The 16592-nt window shown below is 46.5% G+C and overlaps 1 protein-coding gene, 1 long non-coding RNA gene and 1 pseudogene across 2 annotated transcripts in view; all 3 read right to left on the reverse strand.

Annotated features, from left to right (window-relative positions):
• Positions 1–1335: 1335 nt before the first annotated feature.
• Positions 1336–2576, reverse strand: LOC123042689 (uncharacterized). Its single transcript, XR_006418868.1, has 3 exons — positions 2068–2576; positions 1679–1862; positions 1336–1587 (listed from the first exon to the last, which is right to left on the reverse strand). It is a non-coding gene; the product is annotated as an uncharacterized lncRNA (long non-coding RNA).
• Positions 2577–4958: 2382 nt separating this feature from the next.
• Positions 4959–10302, reverse strand: LOC123039635 (uracil-DNA glycosylase, mitochondrial-like; annotated as a pseudogene).
• Positions 10303–11925: 1623 nt separating this feature from the next.
• LOC123047347 (uracil-DNA glycosylase, mitochondrial) overlaps positions 11926–16592 on the reverse strand; it is a 4959-nt gene continuing 292 nt past the window's right edge. Inside the window, exons 2-8 of the mRNA XM_044470874.1 lie at positions 16461–16590; positions 16154–16374; positions 15236–15394; positions 14552–14582; positions 13876–14011; positions 13651–13734; positions 11926–12412 (exon numbers count right to left, since the gene is read on the reverse strand). Of these exons, the coding sequence (XP_044326809.1) occupies positions 12346–12412; positions 13651–13734; positions 13876–14011; positions 14552–14582; positions 15236–15394; positions 16154–16374; positions 16461–16590 (828 nt within the window). The 3' untranslated portion in view covers positions 11926–12345. The remainder of the gene's footprint in view (positions 12413–13650; positions 13735–13875; positions 14012–14551; positions 14583–15235; positions 15395–16153; positions 16375–16460; positions 16591–16592) is intronic.

Consider the following 16592-nt stretch of genomic DNA (forward strand, 5'->3'; position numbering starts at 1 on the left):
GCATACACTCATCCCTATGAACGCACACACGCACATCCTACTTCTATGAGCACCTCCGAGAGACTGAGCCGGCATATTATCTTGAGATTTACGAAGTCATCTTAGACGCATCGTCATCAACGCGAACATCTACTCCCACTGAAAGTGCATCACCGGAAATCCTGAAATAAATCCAGAAATAATGCGAGCATCAGGACTTGAACCCTGGTGGGCTGGGAATACCACTGTCCCTCTAATCATCCAACCACGGGTTGGTTCACGGTATAGACTGGTCTTGATATGTAACTTCTAATTTGGTTGGTAATCTTAGTTATTCACGTTTTTCTTGTAGTGTCTACGAGATCGTTTGTCTCGACAAATCCGACAGAACTTTGGCATACATTCCCGCCGTCTTCTTTGGACGGTGAGGTTACAGTTTCTTGTCATGTGTGTGTGCGATGACGAGATCTGATGTCGGGCACTTCGGATCGATTGAAGGGTTCAACAATGACGACTGCGGCTCTAGAGCCCTGGTCCTTAGGGACACGTGCACGAAGACTTGCTGATTATCATCGATGAAGTTAGGCCGGTTCCGACAGGGGAGGAGCGACATCGGCGTGTCGGCAACTCGTTCTAACGGCGGTAATGGTCGTCCGGTGGTCCACAGAGCTTTAATCATTTTTTATAATGTCTGCGGTGATTTGTACTTGTTGTAAACCTTTTTAATATATATACAGATGTTTTTTTCACACACGCAAAAAAAAAAAATCCAAGTTGGTAGACACGAGTGAGCGTCATGAGCGTCTATGCACGATGGATCCCACGGGCACGTGCCATGTCTGGGCCGAACTGTGCAAGGCCAATGCTGCAGTCGCTGTTCCACGGTCCATGCATGCATGCATGCGTCGGAACGACATCCAGATCACGGGCAGAATCAAAGGTCATGATGACGAGACGCCGGTAGGGCCAGGTGAGATCGAGCCATCCGGTGTGCGTGACGCCGTGGGGCCAAGGCCAGGGGACGGACAGGATCAAGGAGATGGTCCAAAAAGGTCGGTAGGATCTTCACGAGGACAACGTGGCGGCGGCCTGCAAGGAAAGCCACGGCGCGCGTGGCATGCCGGGGCTCGGTTCCTTTGCTCACTCTGGGCGGGTGGGGCTCGGGGTCGCCAGGCTCGCCGGACTTCTCCCCACGCATTAATCCGGCCGGCGGCGGGCCAACGATACCGGCAGCACGAGCCCGATCCCTCCGGCCAGGCCCGCCCACGATATTGACCCGTAGCAAGACCATGGCAGCTTGCACGTCGATGGATGTCACGTTGTGGACGGCACCGACCTGACCTAGACAGGGGCGGAGCTGGAGCAAATGTTACCCGATGCACCGCTTTAATAAGGCGTAAAATTTTCAAACAACTTTCTATTGAATAAAGGTTTGTTTAACAACTTCTAGCACATATTATAGGACATAATAGAAGGCGATGTGTAAAAAAATATGTAGCAATCAAAATGCTCACTATAATGATAAAATGAGAGACAAAATTACCTGAAAATGGATGTCTTGCATTTCCAAATTCCAGAATACATCATTGGACAACAAGGTTCAGTAACCTACAAGATAAAAATAGAATTGAACTTTCTAGTCGAACATAATAAAATGCTAGGATGAAAGTACTTAAATGACTAAAAACCTGTAAATTACCTTTAGTACATCCTACACCTCCGAGCGACGAAATATTCAACAACTTGAGCATTGCTGGCCTTTTTCATTCATTCTTTCAATTTTCTCTTGCCCGGATCATATTGAATCCTCTCTCCCCAAATTATGTTTTCCAAAACATCTTGTGATGGCGCTTTTCTTTTGAGAAGAAACTTCTCAATATTATCTGCATATAACAAATACAAATTACATATGAGAGATAAAAAATGAGAGTGGATTTAATCTATCAGCCGCAAGTTTATAACCCTAAAAAATGCTCCAAGTTTTGCCAATACATAGGGATTTAATCTATCAGCTGCAAGTTTATACACGTAACTTTTGCAACTTGCAATTCGTAGAAAGATTTAGAAAAGGTAGGGCAAGGACACTACCAGAATTGGGGTTCCTTCCTATCCAATCTATAGACAGAACGGAAGATCTCTCGGACAGGTCGCCGAATTGCAGAGAGCAGGAGGGCCAGCCGAAGACGAAATTGCGACGTGCGGTAGGTGTCGCGCGGAACTCAAGTGTGGCTGTGGTGCTGCGGCCTGCGGCGTCCGACGTCGCCGGTTCGCTGCCGCCTGTGTACGCGAGGCGTATATAGGTCGTATGGATCGATTGATTTCACGGCCGCTTGGTACGCGCACGTACGTCTACACGGGAAACTGATCGATCGATTGATTACAGCGTGCGTACGTGACTTGGGCTGGGGAACAAACAGCAGGTGCGTGTGTGCGTGGCCTGTATTGGCCCATTGCGGAGGCGTGCGTGCGTGAAGTCTGGACACCCTGATGCACTGATGTTGGGCCAACCTGATGCACAGGGCCTTTTTAGGTGGTAGGTAGCACTAAAAAATTAGATGGGCCCGTATTCCTGTGCATCAGGGTCAGCCCAATGGGCTCCGCCCCTGGACCTAGACCTGACCCGACCCCGCCGGGCGCTCGGCGCTGGCAGGTTGGCTCCGTCCGGGCGGATCGCCCCACGCCATGACTAAAGATCCGGTTTGTTAACGAGATAAGTAAGTATGACACAGAGCTAACAGGACCGCGACTAATGCACAAGACACTACTGTTGTACTGCCACTGAATGTTACCGTGCCGTCGTACTCAGCCCACTCACGGGTCACGGGTGTGCCTGCCTGCCTGTACATGCGCCGTATCGGTTGGTAGCAAGCACGCACGTACCACCGTGCATGTGCATGCATCGGACGGGTAGCTTAAGCTGCTGATGGGCCAAACCGGTCGTTAATGGCGGCCGGCCGTAGCCCGCGCCAGCATCAGCACCAGCAGGTGGCAGTACGTACGTGCTCGTTGTCAATGGCGCTGGTCCGATTGTTGTCCGGCTGAATACTGAAAGATTCGGCTGGCGGGCGCACAGTGGGAGAGAGACTGGCTTGTCGATCATCGATGGCTGCTACGGCACATGGACTTTGGAGCATGAGAAGTCTGAACTGTTGTAGCTGGGTTTTTTCTTCTAGAACGGGGACTGACTCGGTCGCTGCTCTTGACAGCTGACGATTATTTCTGGTCTGAACCGCGTGACAGGACCTAGTCGCTGCTACTAGTATATGGCCAGACGGGCCCAGCCAGGCACGTAGAAGTAGGGCTGCGGCATGCGTCTCGTGGCAACGTTTAGTCTTGGCTCGACGCGACGGCGCGGATCCGATCGGACCGGCACGACTGGCTTTCCCGGCGGTGGAACGGATCCGCGGGCCCGACGAATGTAGTTTTCACGCGGAGATCTCCCTCAAGATTGACCACTATTTATCATTTACAGATTACAAAGGAGCATTTAGTGTCCCGACCCTACTTTCCGGAATGCAAAACTTACCCTCTGCACTGCACTGTACTAAAGGAACGGATACGTCAGGTAGGCGCTATGCAACACATTACGTGCAGCTAACCACGCAGGAGAGGCACCTACTTGTCGCGATGCCAAGGACCAGACAATCTCTCGATTAGTGGAGTCTGATTTCCTCGGATCTACGAGTTGGTGCAGTGTCTATGAGACAAATCTACCAAGGATCGATCCCAAATGAGGAAAGACGATCGATTTCACTTTAAAACGATGGCCAAAGACGACGACACGCAGCTTTAATGACGGTTAGAGCATCTCCAGCCGCGCCCCCACAGACCCCTTCCCAGGCTTTTTTTACGCCGACAGCCAAAAATCGGTCCAGTCGCGTCCTCAGGAGCCCGTTTTTCACCGGCTTGGACCAAAATTAGCACCGGCGGACCGAGGCTGAACCTGACGCGCTGGGGGCGCCAATGAACGTGTTTTTGGCGCGAACGGGGATGGGCCCGCCGAGTCAGCGAGACGCCGCTTCGTCCTTCTCATTGCCTCGGTTCCCGCAGGAGTCAATGTCAAGTCTCTCGCGCTGCCGCCGGTCAGCCTCCATTAATGTCTCACGGGTGGCGCAGTGAAGGCGCCACCAACGCGTGTCCCGCCTGCTCCTGCCACGCGTAGCCCGACATGCAGGCTCTCGCCGCCTCGCCGGGTAGTTGCCACACATCGCCAGACAAAGCAACACACATCGCCCCGCCGCGAAGACCAGATCGCCTCCGCCAACGGCATCATCCCCCGTGGACGCCACAACGCCGACGGGCGACGCGAGTGGTGGGGCGTGCCCGGCCGCACCCTCGAGGTCGTCCTCGACAACATCGAGGCTGGAAACACGCCGCGCCTCGAGTACCCGCCGCGGTCGTCCTTCTCTCGCCGTCGTGGCAGCTCCTGGACGCCGCGGCGAATGGAGCCGGGGGCGCCCTCCTCGTCGGGCTCCGGCTCGCCGGCGCTCCGCTCCGTCAAGCCGGAGCCGGAAGAGATGCCGCTTCGACGTTGCACCCACGCTCCCTCCGCCTGGTCCGGCCGAAGCCCGAGCCGGGGCTGCTCCCCGTGAAGCCGGAGCACGCGGACATGGTGGCCCCTAACGACAAGGCTGCCCTCAAGTGGGCGAGGGAGGACTACGTCCGCGAGCAAGTGCTCCGCCAGCGTCGGGCGTACGCAGAGCTCCAGGACCAGCACCGCAGACGCGAGGAGGGTGGCGTCATCGTCCTCGACGGCGACGGCGACGAGGAGGACAAGGCCGGCCTGTCCAACCCCCCACCGCGCGTCGGCGACCCTGGCCAGGTGTGTAGTAGGGACGGTGGCAGCTCCGGCGCGGCACGCGACGACGACGACAGCGGCGGCGACTACACCCGTTTCTACAGCATTCTCGGCATGTAGATGGCAGGTGGTGGCCGCAGCGTAGCAGGGATAGGCGTAGTTGTAGGCGTAGTTTGAATGTTCATCTGTTTTTTTTACAAATTTTAATGAAGTATCGCCGAGTTTGTACAAATTTAAACAAAATATCACCGAATTCGTGCGATTTTGGCGGCAACCTGAGGGCGTCGACTGGAAACGCAGTCGCCCCGACGCGCCAAGCAAGCGCCGATTCGGCCCGCGGCTCTTTTTCAGCGTTCTGAGAGGCCAAACAGCTGAAGATGCTCTTATCGGGCAGACATGTCACATGGTGCCTTCCGATGGTTCCTCGGAGCTGCCAATCGATGGCGGATAGCCTGAGCCGCTCCAGGATCTAATTCGTCTGCGAAAAGTGCCTGTTCAAGATAGACACACAAACAAATTATAATGTGGATATTTAGCAGCGTGCAGAGGATCCTTGAGAGATAACCACCACCGGGCGGGGAACACGATTTGACTTGCTTGGATTGGCAGGCCCATGAACAAACAGGGCATCAGATACCGCCATCTAATCCATATTCCGTATTATGCAGAGCCATTAAATCACCAATTTATAAGTCGAAAAATAAAAAAGTGACTTATTTTACCAAACAGACCCAACTTATAAGTCACCCCAACTTATAAGTCATAAGTTGCTCCACCCCGACTTATAACTTATAAGTCACTCCTTTTGCGTGGGTCCCATCACATGCATTGTGTGGATTGATGTGGAAAGATGTGGTCAAGTGACTTATAAATTAGGTGACAACCAAACAGTCGTGACTTATAAGTCACTAGTTTTACCTGACTTATAAGTTGGTGACTTATTTGAAACCAAACAGACCCTAACAGCAGTGGGTGAAAAGGCCAAAGTAACATCGAGTTGGAAAAGGTTAAGGCCCCATGTACAAACAGGGCATGAGATGCTGCGATCTACTTGATGTCTGATATTATGCAGAGCCATTAACAGCAGTGAGTGAAAAGGCGAAAGTGATATCGAGTTGGGAAAGTTTAAGGCGAAAGTGATATCGAGTTTTGAAAGTTTAAGGCGAAAGCGACGGGTGTTCATGGGCGTGGACGGACAGTAGCATTAGATAATGGTGCAGGTAGAGTTAAAGGTTTGTTCGCTCACATGATAAAATCATTATAACCCACTGGCCATTGCTAGAGAACTTGTACGGTGACACAGATGCGAGCCATTAGTGGGGTTTCATACTGCCTAGCCTCACTCAAACAAGTGGTGATAAATATCATATAGCAATTCAATATTGTCAGTGGTAACCGTCCTTTGTATTCTTGTGGCCACTCGAATCACCATGGATCGGACGATGATGGCGTTCGCAGTATCGCTTTCCCTCCTTTGTATTCTTGTGGCAACTCGCAAATCTTTATCGTTTATCTCTTATCCTTTCTCAGTTTTTAGCTTCGGCGGGTGGAGTTGAGATTTCATTTAGTTATACCCAGGAAAAAGACATTGCAGAAGATTTACAAAGATTTGAAAAGAAAGCAAACCTGCATCCAAAGAAACCTCTGCTTGCAGACAGGCTTGATGGATGGGCGGATTACAGAATGCTGTCTTTTGTTTCATCAATCAATCTGCAAAAAAGACCGAGCATGTATGTACTCTGAATTTCCCTGTGTTTCTAAAGAGGGAAGATAACAAGCATGTACTCTGGATGTCTCTGCTTTCCTAGTGACCAAAGATAACAAATATGTATTCTGAATATCTGTGTTGTGTATTGTTTCAGCATGAAAGTGCTTACCTTATCTTCGCTTAAGCTAAGTTTCCCCATAGAAGAAAGACTAATCTTGATTTCTTCTATGATATTGTCTTGATGGAGTACCCCCCGCCCTCCCTGCTGACTCGGGGGCGAAAAACCTACCGCCGCCGCCTCTCCACCCTAGCCCCTCCATCGTCTCGCCGCCATCAGAGGCTCCGGCCGGCAAAGCTCGCCTGGATCCGGGGACGGCGGCGGCGGGGCAACTCTCTGGCTGGCGCGAGGTGGCTGGATGTGGTGCCTCGTGCGCGTGTGGCGGCGGGGAGGTGGTGCGCGGCGCCGCGGGTCGCAGGCGAGGGGGTTGGAGGCCGGCGGACTCGGGCTGGCTGGGCGCGGCTTGCCCGTAGGTGATGCGCCCTCTCTTGGGTGGTTGAACCTCCGGCGGTTGCTGTCAACCACGTCCAGATCTGGCGCCTAGGCGTGGGGCGTTTTGGCAGAGGTTGGTGGCGGAGGCTGTAGGCCGGCAGTGGGATGGCGAGCAGGGTGTGGTCGAAGGCAGGGGTTGGTCTCTGCTACGGCTGGCAGCTGATGGGGGCACGAATCTGGCTCTGTCTGTGGTGGTGCCGGTGCTGCGGCCTGGATTGACCCCCCCTCCATCAGCGTCAATGCTCATGGTGAGCAAGGGCGTCCGTGGGGGGTGCTCCTTTTTGGACATGGCAAGGACGCTCCCGTGGTCTGACAGGGGGAGGTGAGGTCTCGCGCTCATGTGCTTGCCGGACTCGGCGTCCTATGTGTGGCAGTGAGGTGCAGGTTGCGAAGCTTCAGGCGAAGGCCTACTGCTGACCTTGTCGGCAGCGATGATGGTGACGCCCTCGGGCGCCACTTCCTTCTTGAAGGCATCATTGTGAAGCTTCATAGCCTGTTCTTGTTGTGCTCCGGGTGAAAGCCTAAAATCCTTCCTTGGATTGGACGATGACGCCATCTTTGATGTCGTTTCCCCCTTGGGGGCATAGTCTTGGAGCCATGGATTCGTCGTAGGTTGCTTGGTGTCTCAGTTGGAGCATTGTTGGTCTGTTGGTCTGCTTGGTGGCGGCGGTGGAAGTGATATGTGGCGGCAGCCTTTGCCTTGGTCATCTTGGGGCTGTTGGTCGACCTCTCTCTTGGGGGCTCGTGGCGGCGGTGACAACTCGGAGTTTGGTGCCCTTCGACGACGCTTGAGGTTTTGTTGTCTCGCATAGTGTTCTGGCTCTCTCTATCTGTGATGGAGGTCATGATGTGGCTCAGAGGAGGTGCAGGGCTGTCTCGGCGAAACATTGCCCTTCGGCACGGTCAGCGGCCCTCTCTGTCGCGTCGTGGCTAGGCAAGGGGAAACCCTTCGACGGTGGCTGCGACTCTCCTAGTTCTTCAAAGTGATGAGTGATCGCAGGGCAGCAGACGACTTCTCCTCAACGTCTTCTCGGTATCCAAGCTCCTTTCATCCGATCCAACAATGCTAGTTCCTGCTCTTCTCGGTCTACCTACTAATGATGGATGCTAAGTTCTTGGTGTTGGCTGCTTGTTGTAGCGTGCTTCTGGTTCTTCTTCTATTGTTCCTTGTCCCTTTCTTGTGGGTTGGGTGCTACTTGTTGTAGCCGTTGTGTTTGTATCTCGATCTTGGTTTTGAAAATGAAAATTGTTCAGGCCGGCTTTTGCCCGCCGTAGCAGCGTAAAAAAAATGATATTGCCTTGATGAAGGCATCGGTGAACTGCTCCCAACCTTCCTTGGCATGTGAGTTGTTTGGTGTCCCCACAATACTCGGATCTTTTTTTGAAAACTATTTAGCCAGATATAACTCCCGAACATGCCAGTTCTACTGCAACATACAAGTGCACCACTAAAGGAGATCAATTCAATAACCGCGGTCTCCAAATTTAGGTCTACAGTACTAAACAGAAAAGGATCGACAATGTGCAACCAATTTAGACTAAGCTAATAACATCAAATATGAAAAAAAGGAGAAATATGTTGCAACTACAGGAATAAAAGTGAAGAATAGCTAAATAGAAGAAAAAACATAGTTTCTGTAATCAAGATTCAAGTGCATAAAGTAATTTCAATTGATGTGCACGAATAAGGCCTAAGGAACAACGGATGTTTCATCTTGATGAGAAGAAAAAAACGGCTTACCTGTTAGCACGGTATTGAGCATAAGAATACCCTGCAAGATACAAGTTATTTTTTGAGTTAGTGAACACGTCTCGAAAAGAAAGTTAAAAGACAGCTTCTGATGTGCTGCTGGGAAATGAGGAAACAACAGTAATCCTATATTATACCTAAATAGTTGTCCCCACTATCTCAATTCTCTCAACATGCACACATGCTACCTCACTACACATGCCACGTCATCTCCCATTAATTATTTCTCTTAACACGCATGGGAAATGTTGTTTATACTCTCTCTCTCTCAATATGCTCACATGCCACCTCAAAACACATGCCACATCATCTCCCACTAATTATTTCTCTTAACATGCATGAGAAATGCTATTTATACTCTCTCTCAAAATGCACACATCTAAACTTTCCACACATGCCACCTCATGAATCATACTAATTATATATCTCAACATGCATGAGAAATACTACTTATATTCTATATATTCACAACTCTATAATAATCAAATACAATATATCATATCTATTTAGATTTCATGAAAATAATATTGCAAGAAATCTCCTGCAGCAATGCGCGGGGTATCATCTAGTATAAGCAAATATAGCCATAGCTAGGTTGTAGCAGGCATTATTTTCTATGTGTCTTAATTCTCATGAAGCTACCTTGTTTCAAGTTCATTATCGCCTTCTTGTCCATTCAAGTAGATTCTTATTGTTAGAACAAGATATAGTGTAGCAAACCAATTGCTTCTGCAACATCCTACATTGGATAAATGGTAAGAAATTTTAAAATTGCTTAGTTCCATTGATAACTGTAGTGACATGTCGACATGGATTTGGCCAAAACAAGAACAAAAGAAGAGAGGGATAGTTAATCAAATTTACACAAAACTGTTTTTATGGACTTCTAGAGTGAAGGCACATGATTTGGAGGAATTGATAGATATTCTCTCTGCAATACAACTGCAGGACTGCCTGAGCCCTTTGGGGTTGTCACATGTGAAAAGAACACATCGTTTCATGGTACATTAGTACATACCGATCCTCAAAGTGCAATGGAAGTGGATATTAAGGTAAACTAAGAATGTATTTGTGTGTGTGTATTATTTACTCTAACGTTTAATTGGACCATTTTACCAGCACAGCCCATCTTTCCAAATTCCCATGGGATGGTATAGTACACTCTAGATCTTTATACAGCTCTTTAAATATGTTTTGTAAGCTGGAAGAAATTTTGATCTCCTCTGGTACTGAAAATGACAACCCCATGGCCAGGACCATGGTATGGATAATGAAAAGTAGACAATCTGCAGCATAAAATGCTGAAACAATGCTACAGATAAATTAAATCTAAACCTTTGCAAGAAATAGAACTTGTGGTGTCTTGTGCACTTTTATCATTAAGCAAACATCATTAATTATTACATGACGCTAAGAACCCTGCAAACGCAAAAAATAGGAAGAACAATTTGACACTTTTGCTTCCTTACACCCTCCAAAAATACAACAAGGGAGAAGATCTCTCCATACCACTTCATAATAAAGGGTAGGATGCTCGTTTTTTAAAATACGTCGCCCGCGCCGAGCGCGATACGCCACATGTCTACGTACCGCCCTGGGCCGGCCCATTTTACACTTTTTTCCTCTTCTGTAAACCTTCAAAAAATGAGTGTCCGACGAAATTCGAATCAAACCTAGCACATGTCTACATTTAGTACAACCATGGTAACCAACTAGACTACTTTCTTGTTGTGTCAAGCTACCTTCTTTTTTCTTCTTCAAATATAACACTAACCAATGCGAGCTAGTTTTTTTTCGTTTTTTGTTTGTCCATATTTTCTTTTATTTTTATTACTTCTCTTCTTTTTTCCTTTTTCATATTATTTTTCAGAATTCGCAAACTATTTTTAAATCGTGATTTTTTCCTTAAATCTGTGAACTTTTCAAATTCATGAACATTTTCTTAAATTTATGAACTTTTACAATCCATGAACTTTTTTTTAAATCCACGAACTCTATTCAACTTTTACGAACTTTTTTAAAGCCCCCGATATTTTTTTCAGATTCGTGATTTTTTTTTCAAAATCGATGAACTTTTTTTGAAATGCATAAACGCTTGGGCCGGTCCAACGGTTGCCCGACTGGAGCGATACGGTCCCCTAGTTGGGCCGAGGCCTAAGAATTTCTTTTCTATTTTCTTTTTTCTTTTCGTTTTTACTTAATTAATTTTCTCATTTTTGACATTATCATTCTTTTTGAAACCTATTCAAAAATTTGAAATACTGTTTGGAATACCAAAAAATATTCTTGTTTTCAAATATTGTATACAATTTTGAAAAATGTTCTGGAATTACAGAAACAGCTCTGGAATTTCAAAAAAGGTGCCCGTTCTTGGATTTTTTGTTCACAAATTTAAGAAAAGTTCTGGAATTTCAAAAAATGTTCACGGATGAGGCATCCATGCCAAGTTAACATAGTATTTCTTTTTTGTTAATTACTGTTTTAACTGCAGATTGTATTAGCCACTTTCGCATCTGACCAGCCTGAAGCTCCTACAATAATAGTAAATGATAACAATTTCAAATTGCTATTTCAGATTCAGAAAAAGGTATGGAATCCAGTCATGTAAATTTTGCACTGCAACTGCTTAGTGCTTCTAATGTCTCTTTTGATGATCTACGTGCCAATTATTTTGGATCGATATTATCCCTGGCTGATATCTGCCTAAAGCCACTCAGTACAGATTGTGCTACCCAAAGTGTTTTGTAGGTGATGATTTTGAGTCTGTACTCTGTATATGAGACTAACTTGTTCTCTCTAGAATCTAATCCTTTTCTATCATTATATTCTTTTCCTTATGCATACTTCTGAGCAATTATATTAAAATGGTGGTATTTGTTGCAGTATTTGCAGCTGTATCTAAAAAGCCTGATGATTTAGGTATAGATCATGCTAAATTTTGCTTTGAGGTAAATATCTACAGTTCAAACCTCTTTGCCTATGGACACTTTCCTCTTTTTTTTTGCAACAGACCTTTGTAAAAAATTGATGAATTCACACTGAGCAATGCCTATTGTGATACTGGCTAGGTTTGTCAACTAGTTGTATCTAAACACTAAACAATATCTGCTGTATTGCAGCATTACAGTTCTGAGGAGACATGTTTGAGCACTTTTCAATCACCTATATTAGGCAAACAGGTCAATTTAACCGCAACGTACAAGTGCATCACTACAATATTAGGCTGATTTATACAATGACAGTACATCAGACACGACCTAGTGCAGGAGAGAGCAGTTGCACGCACACGACAACCGAAGGGGCCAAACCATTTTCAGGAGCCAGCATTTGGCACGACAAGTACAGTACATAACATAACTAGTAGATCATCATAGGGTATGACCGGAGGGCTAGCAAAACGAGACGTGCAACAGCAAGCAGAGCGGCACTTCCACCAGCAGCACCGAGTTCAAGTTGCCTCCAAAACGATGGCCGAAGACGACAGACACCTTCCACAAAATCATAAGGGTGGTTATCACTCAGTCGGGCAGACATGTCACATGGTGTCTTCCGATGATTCCTCAGAGCTGCCAATCGATGGTGGATAGCCCAACCCTCTCCAGGATCTGATTCGTCTGCGAAAAGTGCCTGTTCAATATACAAACATGAGAGGTCATAACGTGGATATTTACTAGTGTTCAGAGAATCCTTCAAAGATAACCACAGGGGAAAAGTAGCACTTGATTTGCTTGCATCGGCCGGCCCCATGAACAGGGCACGAGATGCCGCGATCTAATCGATGTACGATATTATGCAGAGCCATTAACAGCAGTGAGTGAAAAGGCGAAAGTGAAAGTGATATTGAGCCGGGAGAGTTTAAGACAGGACACTGACAGGCGAAAGTGAGGGTGTTCATCGGCGTGGACGGCCAGTGGCATTTGATGATGGTGCAGGTAGAGTTAAAATTGCGTTCATAGGAATCAGGATAAATTATTATAACCCGCTACTGGAGCATGTGCAATGACCAAGATACGGAGCCAGTAAACAAGTGGTGACGAATATAGCAGTTCAATATTGTCAATGGTATCATCCTTTGTATTCTTGTGACCACCCAAATCCCCCTAGTGACATACTGACATGCAACTGGAAAATCTTTATCGTTTCCCACGTATTATGCAGAGCCACTGACAGCACTGAGTGAAAAGGCGAAAGCAATATCGAGTTGGGAAAGTTTAAGACAGGACACAAACAGGACAAGTCATAATGTGGATAATAGCAGCCGAGAGGAGCCTTCAAGGAAAACCACAGTGGGAAAAGTAGCGTTTGATTTGCTTGGATCGGCCGGCCCCATCAACAGGGCATGAGATGCCGCGATATAATGGCCGTTACGTATTATGCAGAGCCATTGACAGCAGTGAGTTTAAAGGTGAAAGTAATATCGGGTTGGGTAATTAAAGACAGGACACTGACATGCGAAAGCGACGAGTGTTCATCAGCGTGCACGGACAGTGGCATTAGATAATGGTGCAGGTAGAGTCAAAGGTTTGTTCACACCACTACTAGAGAACATGTACGGTGAGAGAGATGGAGATACGGGCCATTAGTGAAGTGGGTTTTCGTACTGCCTAGCCTCAAACAAGTGCAAGTGGTGATAAATATAGCGATTCAATATTTCTTGTCAATGGTAATCGTCCTCTTATTCTTGTGCCCACCCGAATCACCAAGTGACATACTGACATGCAACTGGGAAATCTTTTATCATTTCTCTCCATCTTTCCATCCTTTTCAACCTTTAGTTTCGATGGATGGAGTTGATGTCTCTTTTATTTATATACCCATGAAAAAGACACTGAACAAGATTTACTAAAACCAAAAGGAAAACAAACCTGCATCCAAAGAAACCTCTGTTTGCAGAAAGGCCTGACGGATGAGCAGATTTTAGAATGTGATGTTTTGTTTCATCAATCAATCTGCAAAAATGAACAAGCATGTACTCTGAATGTCTCTGCTTTCCTAAAGACCAAAGATAACAAGTATGTACTCTGAATGTCAGTGCCTTGTTTCAGCATGACTGTGTTACAGTCTGTAGAGTTCCAGATGAAAATTCTTACTTTATCTTCGCTTGAGCCGAGTTTCCCCAGAGAATAAAGACTAATCCTGATTTCTTTTGTGATACTGTCTTAATGACAGCATCAGTGAACTGCTCCCATCCTTTCTTGGCATGTGAGTTGGCTTGGTGTTCCCTCACTGCTCAGTAAAAAATTGAAGACTAGGTATAACTCCCGAACAGGTCAATTTTACCACAACATACAAGTGTGTCACTAAAAGAGATAAATTCAAATGCTAAATTTAAAGGTCGAAAAGAACAATGACTACAGCATATAACAATCTCAAGGTCATAGTTCGACTCTGCAGCAGTAAATGAGGCACTGGAAAACAAGTCCTGCAATCCTATTTAGCATTAAGGCCATGGGAAGCTTTAATAATAAATAAACCATTTTTACCGTACATACCCATAGTACAAACAGCTGTCTCAGATAATCAACTCTAGGTCTACAATGCCAAATAGAAAATGATCCACAAATTCCCACCAAGCTAGAGGAAACTAATAACATCAAATACAGCAAAAAAGAAAAATACAGTTGCAACTACAAGAATACAGCGAACAAAAAACAAGGCATAGTTTCTGTATCAAGATTCAAGTGGATAAAGTAATTTAAATTGGTGTGCACAAATATGAGCTAAGGAACAACAGATGTTCAATCCTGATGAGAAAAACAGGCTGACCTGTTAGCACGGTATTGAGCATAAGAATACCCTGCAAGATACATGTTTTTTCTCGAGTTAGTAAGCACTATTCTGAAAGAAAGTTAAAAGAGAACTTATGGGATGCTGCTGGGAAATGAGGAAACAGCACTAATCTGAGCAAGTTTGGCCATAGGCTGTAGCAGGCATTGTTTTCTATATTTCTTAATTCTCATGAAGCTACCTTGTTTCAGGTTCATCATCGCCTTCTTGCCCATTCAAGTAGATTCTAATTGTTAGAACTAAATATAGTGTAGCAAACCAATTGCTTCTGCAGCATCCTATAGGGGATAAATGGTAACAAAATGTACTTAGTTCAATTGATAACTGTGATATGTTTACATGGATTTGGCCAAAACTAGAATATAAGAAGAGGGGGGGCAGTTAATCAAATTTACACTAAACAAACACAAAACTGTTTTTGTGGGCTTCTAGAGTAACATGATTTTGGGGACTTGATAGATATCCTCTCTGCAATACAACTGCAAGACTGCCTGGGCCCTTTGCGGTTGTAACGTGTGAAAAGGAGCACACTGTTCCATGGTATATTAGTACATACTGATCCTAGTAGTGCAACGGAAATTAATATTAAGGTGAACTAAGAACATAAACTTGCTGTTTGTGTGCATATATTATTTACTCTAATGTCTTATCAGACCATTTTACCTGCACAGCCCATCTTTCCAAGTTCCCATGGGATGGTATAATACACCCTAGATCTTTATGCAGCTCTTTAAATATGTTTTGTAAGCTGGAAGGAATTTTGATCCCCTCTGGTACTGAAAACGACAATCCCATGGCCTGGCCAGGACCATGGTATGGATCCTGAAAAGTAGACAATCAGCAACATGAGACACTGAAAACAATTGCTACCAATGAATCTACACTTTAATAAGAAAAAATGAGAAACTTAGTCTGTCATCATGAGGCAGCCACCGTTAGTTATTATGTTATGTTAAAGCAGAAATAGAAAAATAGACTGAAAACACTTAAATCAGAAACTTATTGTGTGGTACAGATGCAAAGTAGGTTCAAAGACAAATGAAGACCATATGGCAAGTGCAGCAAGCAAAATAAGACCACCAACTAATAGCTGAATGAAAGGCATATTTTTCGGCTACAAAATGTTGTGGTAAATATGCCAGGCACCACAATGTGATCACACAAACAAAATAGCCTCAAACCAGTTGTTGTGGCATGATAATATGAAAATGCAGAACAGAAGCAACAGTTCCTGTCCCGGCATATGGCACTGCCAAACTATACTATCCATGTTTCAGTTTAATGTCATTACTCCATACAGCAGGCAGCACTGTAACCACAAATCAGTTATTCTAGCATAATATGAATATGCAGAACAGAAGCAACAATTTCCATTTCAGTATACGGCGTTGCCAATTTTTTTCTATCCATATTTCAATTTGATGGCATCACTCCAAACAGCAAGCAGCATTGTAACAGAAAGAAATTCTAGGCGCAAATTTCTTCAGAATGAAATTAAATTAGTGAAACTGTCACACATTTTGAAGCAGCAGGTGAACAAGTGTAGGATTCGTAGACTTGAGTGGCTTGGTATTTGGGTACCTGGCCGATGATGACGGCTTTGACGTCGTGGAAGGGGGTGGCGTGGAGCGCGTGGAAGACGAGGTGGGGCGGCGGGTAGACGGGCACCTTGGCGTGCAGGCGCTCGTGGGCGACGAAGCGGCAGAGGTCGAGCGCGTAGGGCTTGCGCAGCTCCCCGGACAGCGCCTCCAGCCACGTCTCCTCCACGAGCAGCTCCTCCAGCTTCGCGCCGCCGCCGGCCGCTGGATGATGCGAAACCCCCAGCAGTTCAGTTAGAACCCTGGCTAGCTAGGGTCCGGAGAGCGGGGGGCGTGGGGAAAGAGGGTACCTTTGGACTCGGCGAGGCGGAGGTTGCGGCGCGCGCGGGCGAGCGCGAGGTTGGTGTCGGCCCTGCGGCGCTGCTCCGGCGAGAGCGGGGAGGGGTCGGAGGGGTCGGAGGAGGGGGAGAGGGAGGCGGCGG

The sequence above is a fragment of the Triticum aestivum genome, chromosome 2B (assembly GCF_018294505.1).
Source record: "Triticum aestivum cultivar Chinese Spring chromosome 2B, IWGSC CS RefSeq v2.1, whole genome shotgun sequence".
Classification (NCBI taxonomy): domain Eukaryota; kingdom Viridiplantae; phylum Streptophyta; class Magnoliopsida; order Poales; family Poaceae; genus Triticum; species Triticum aestivum.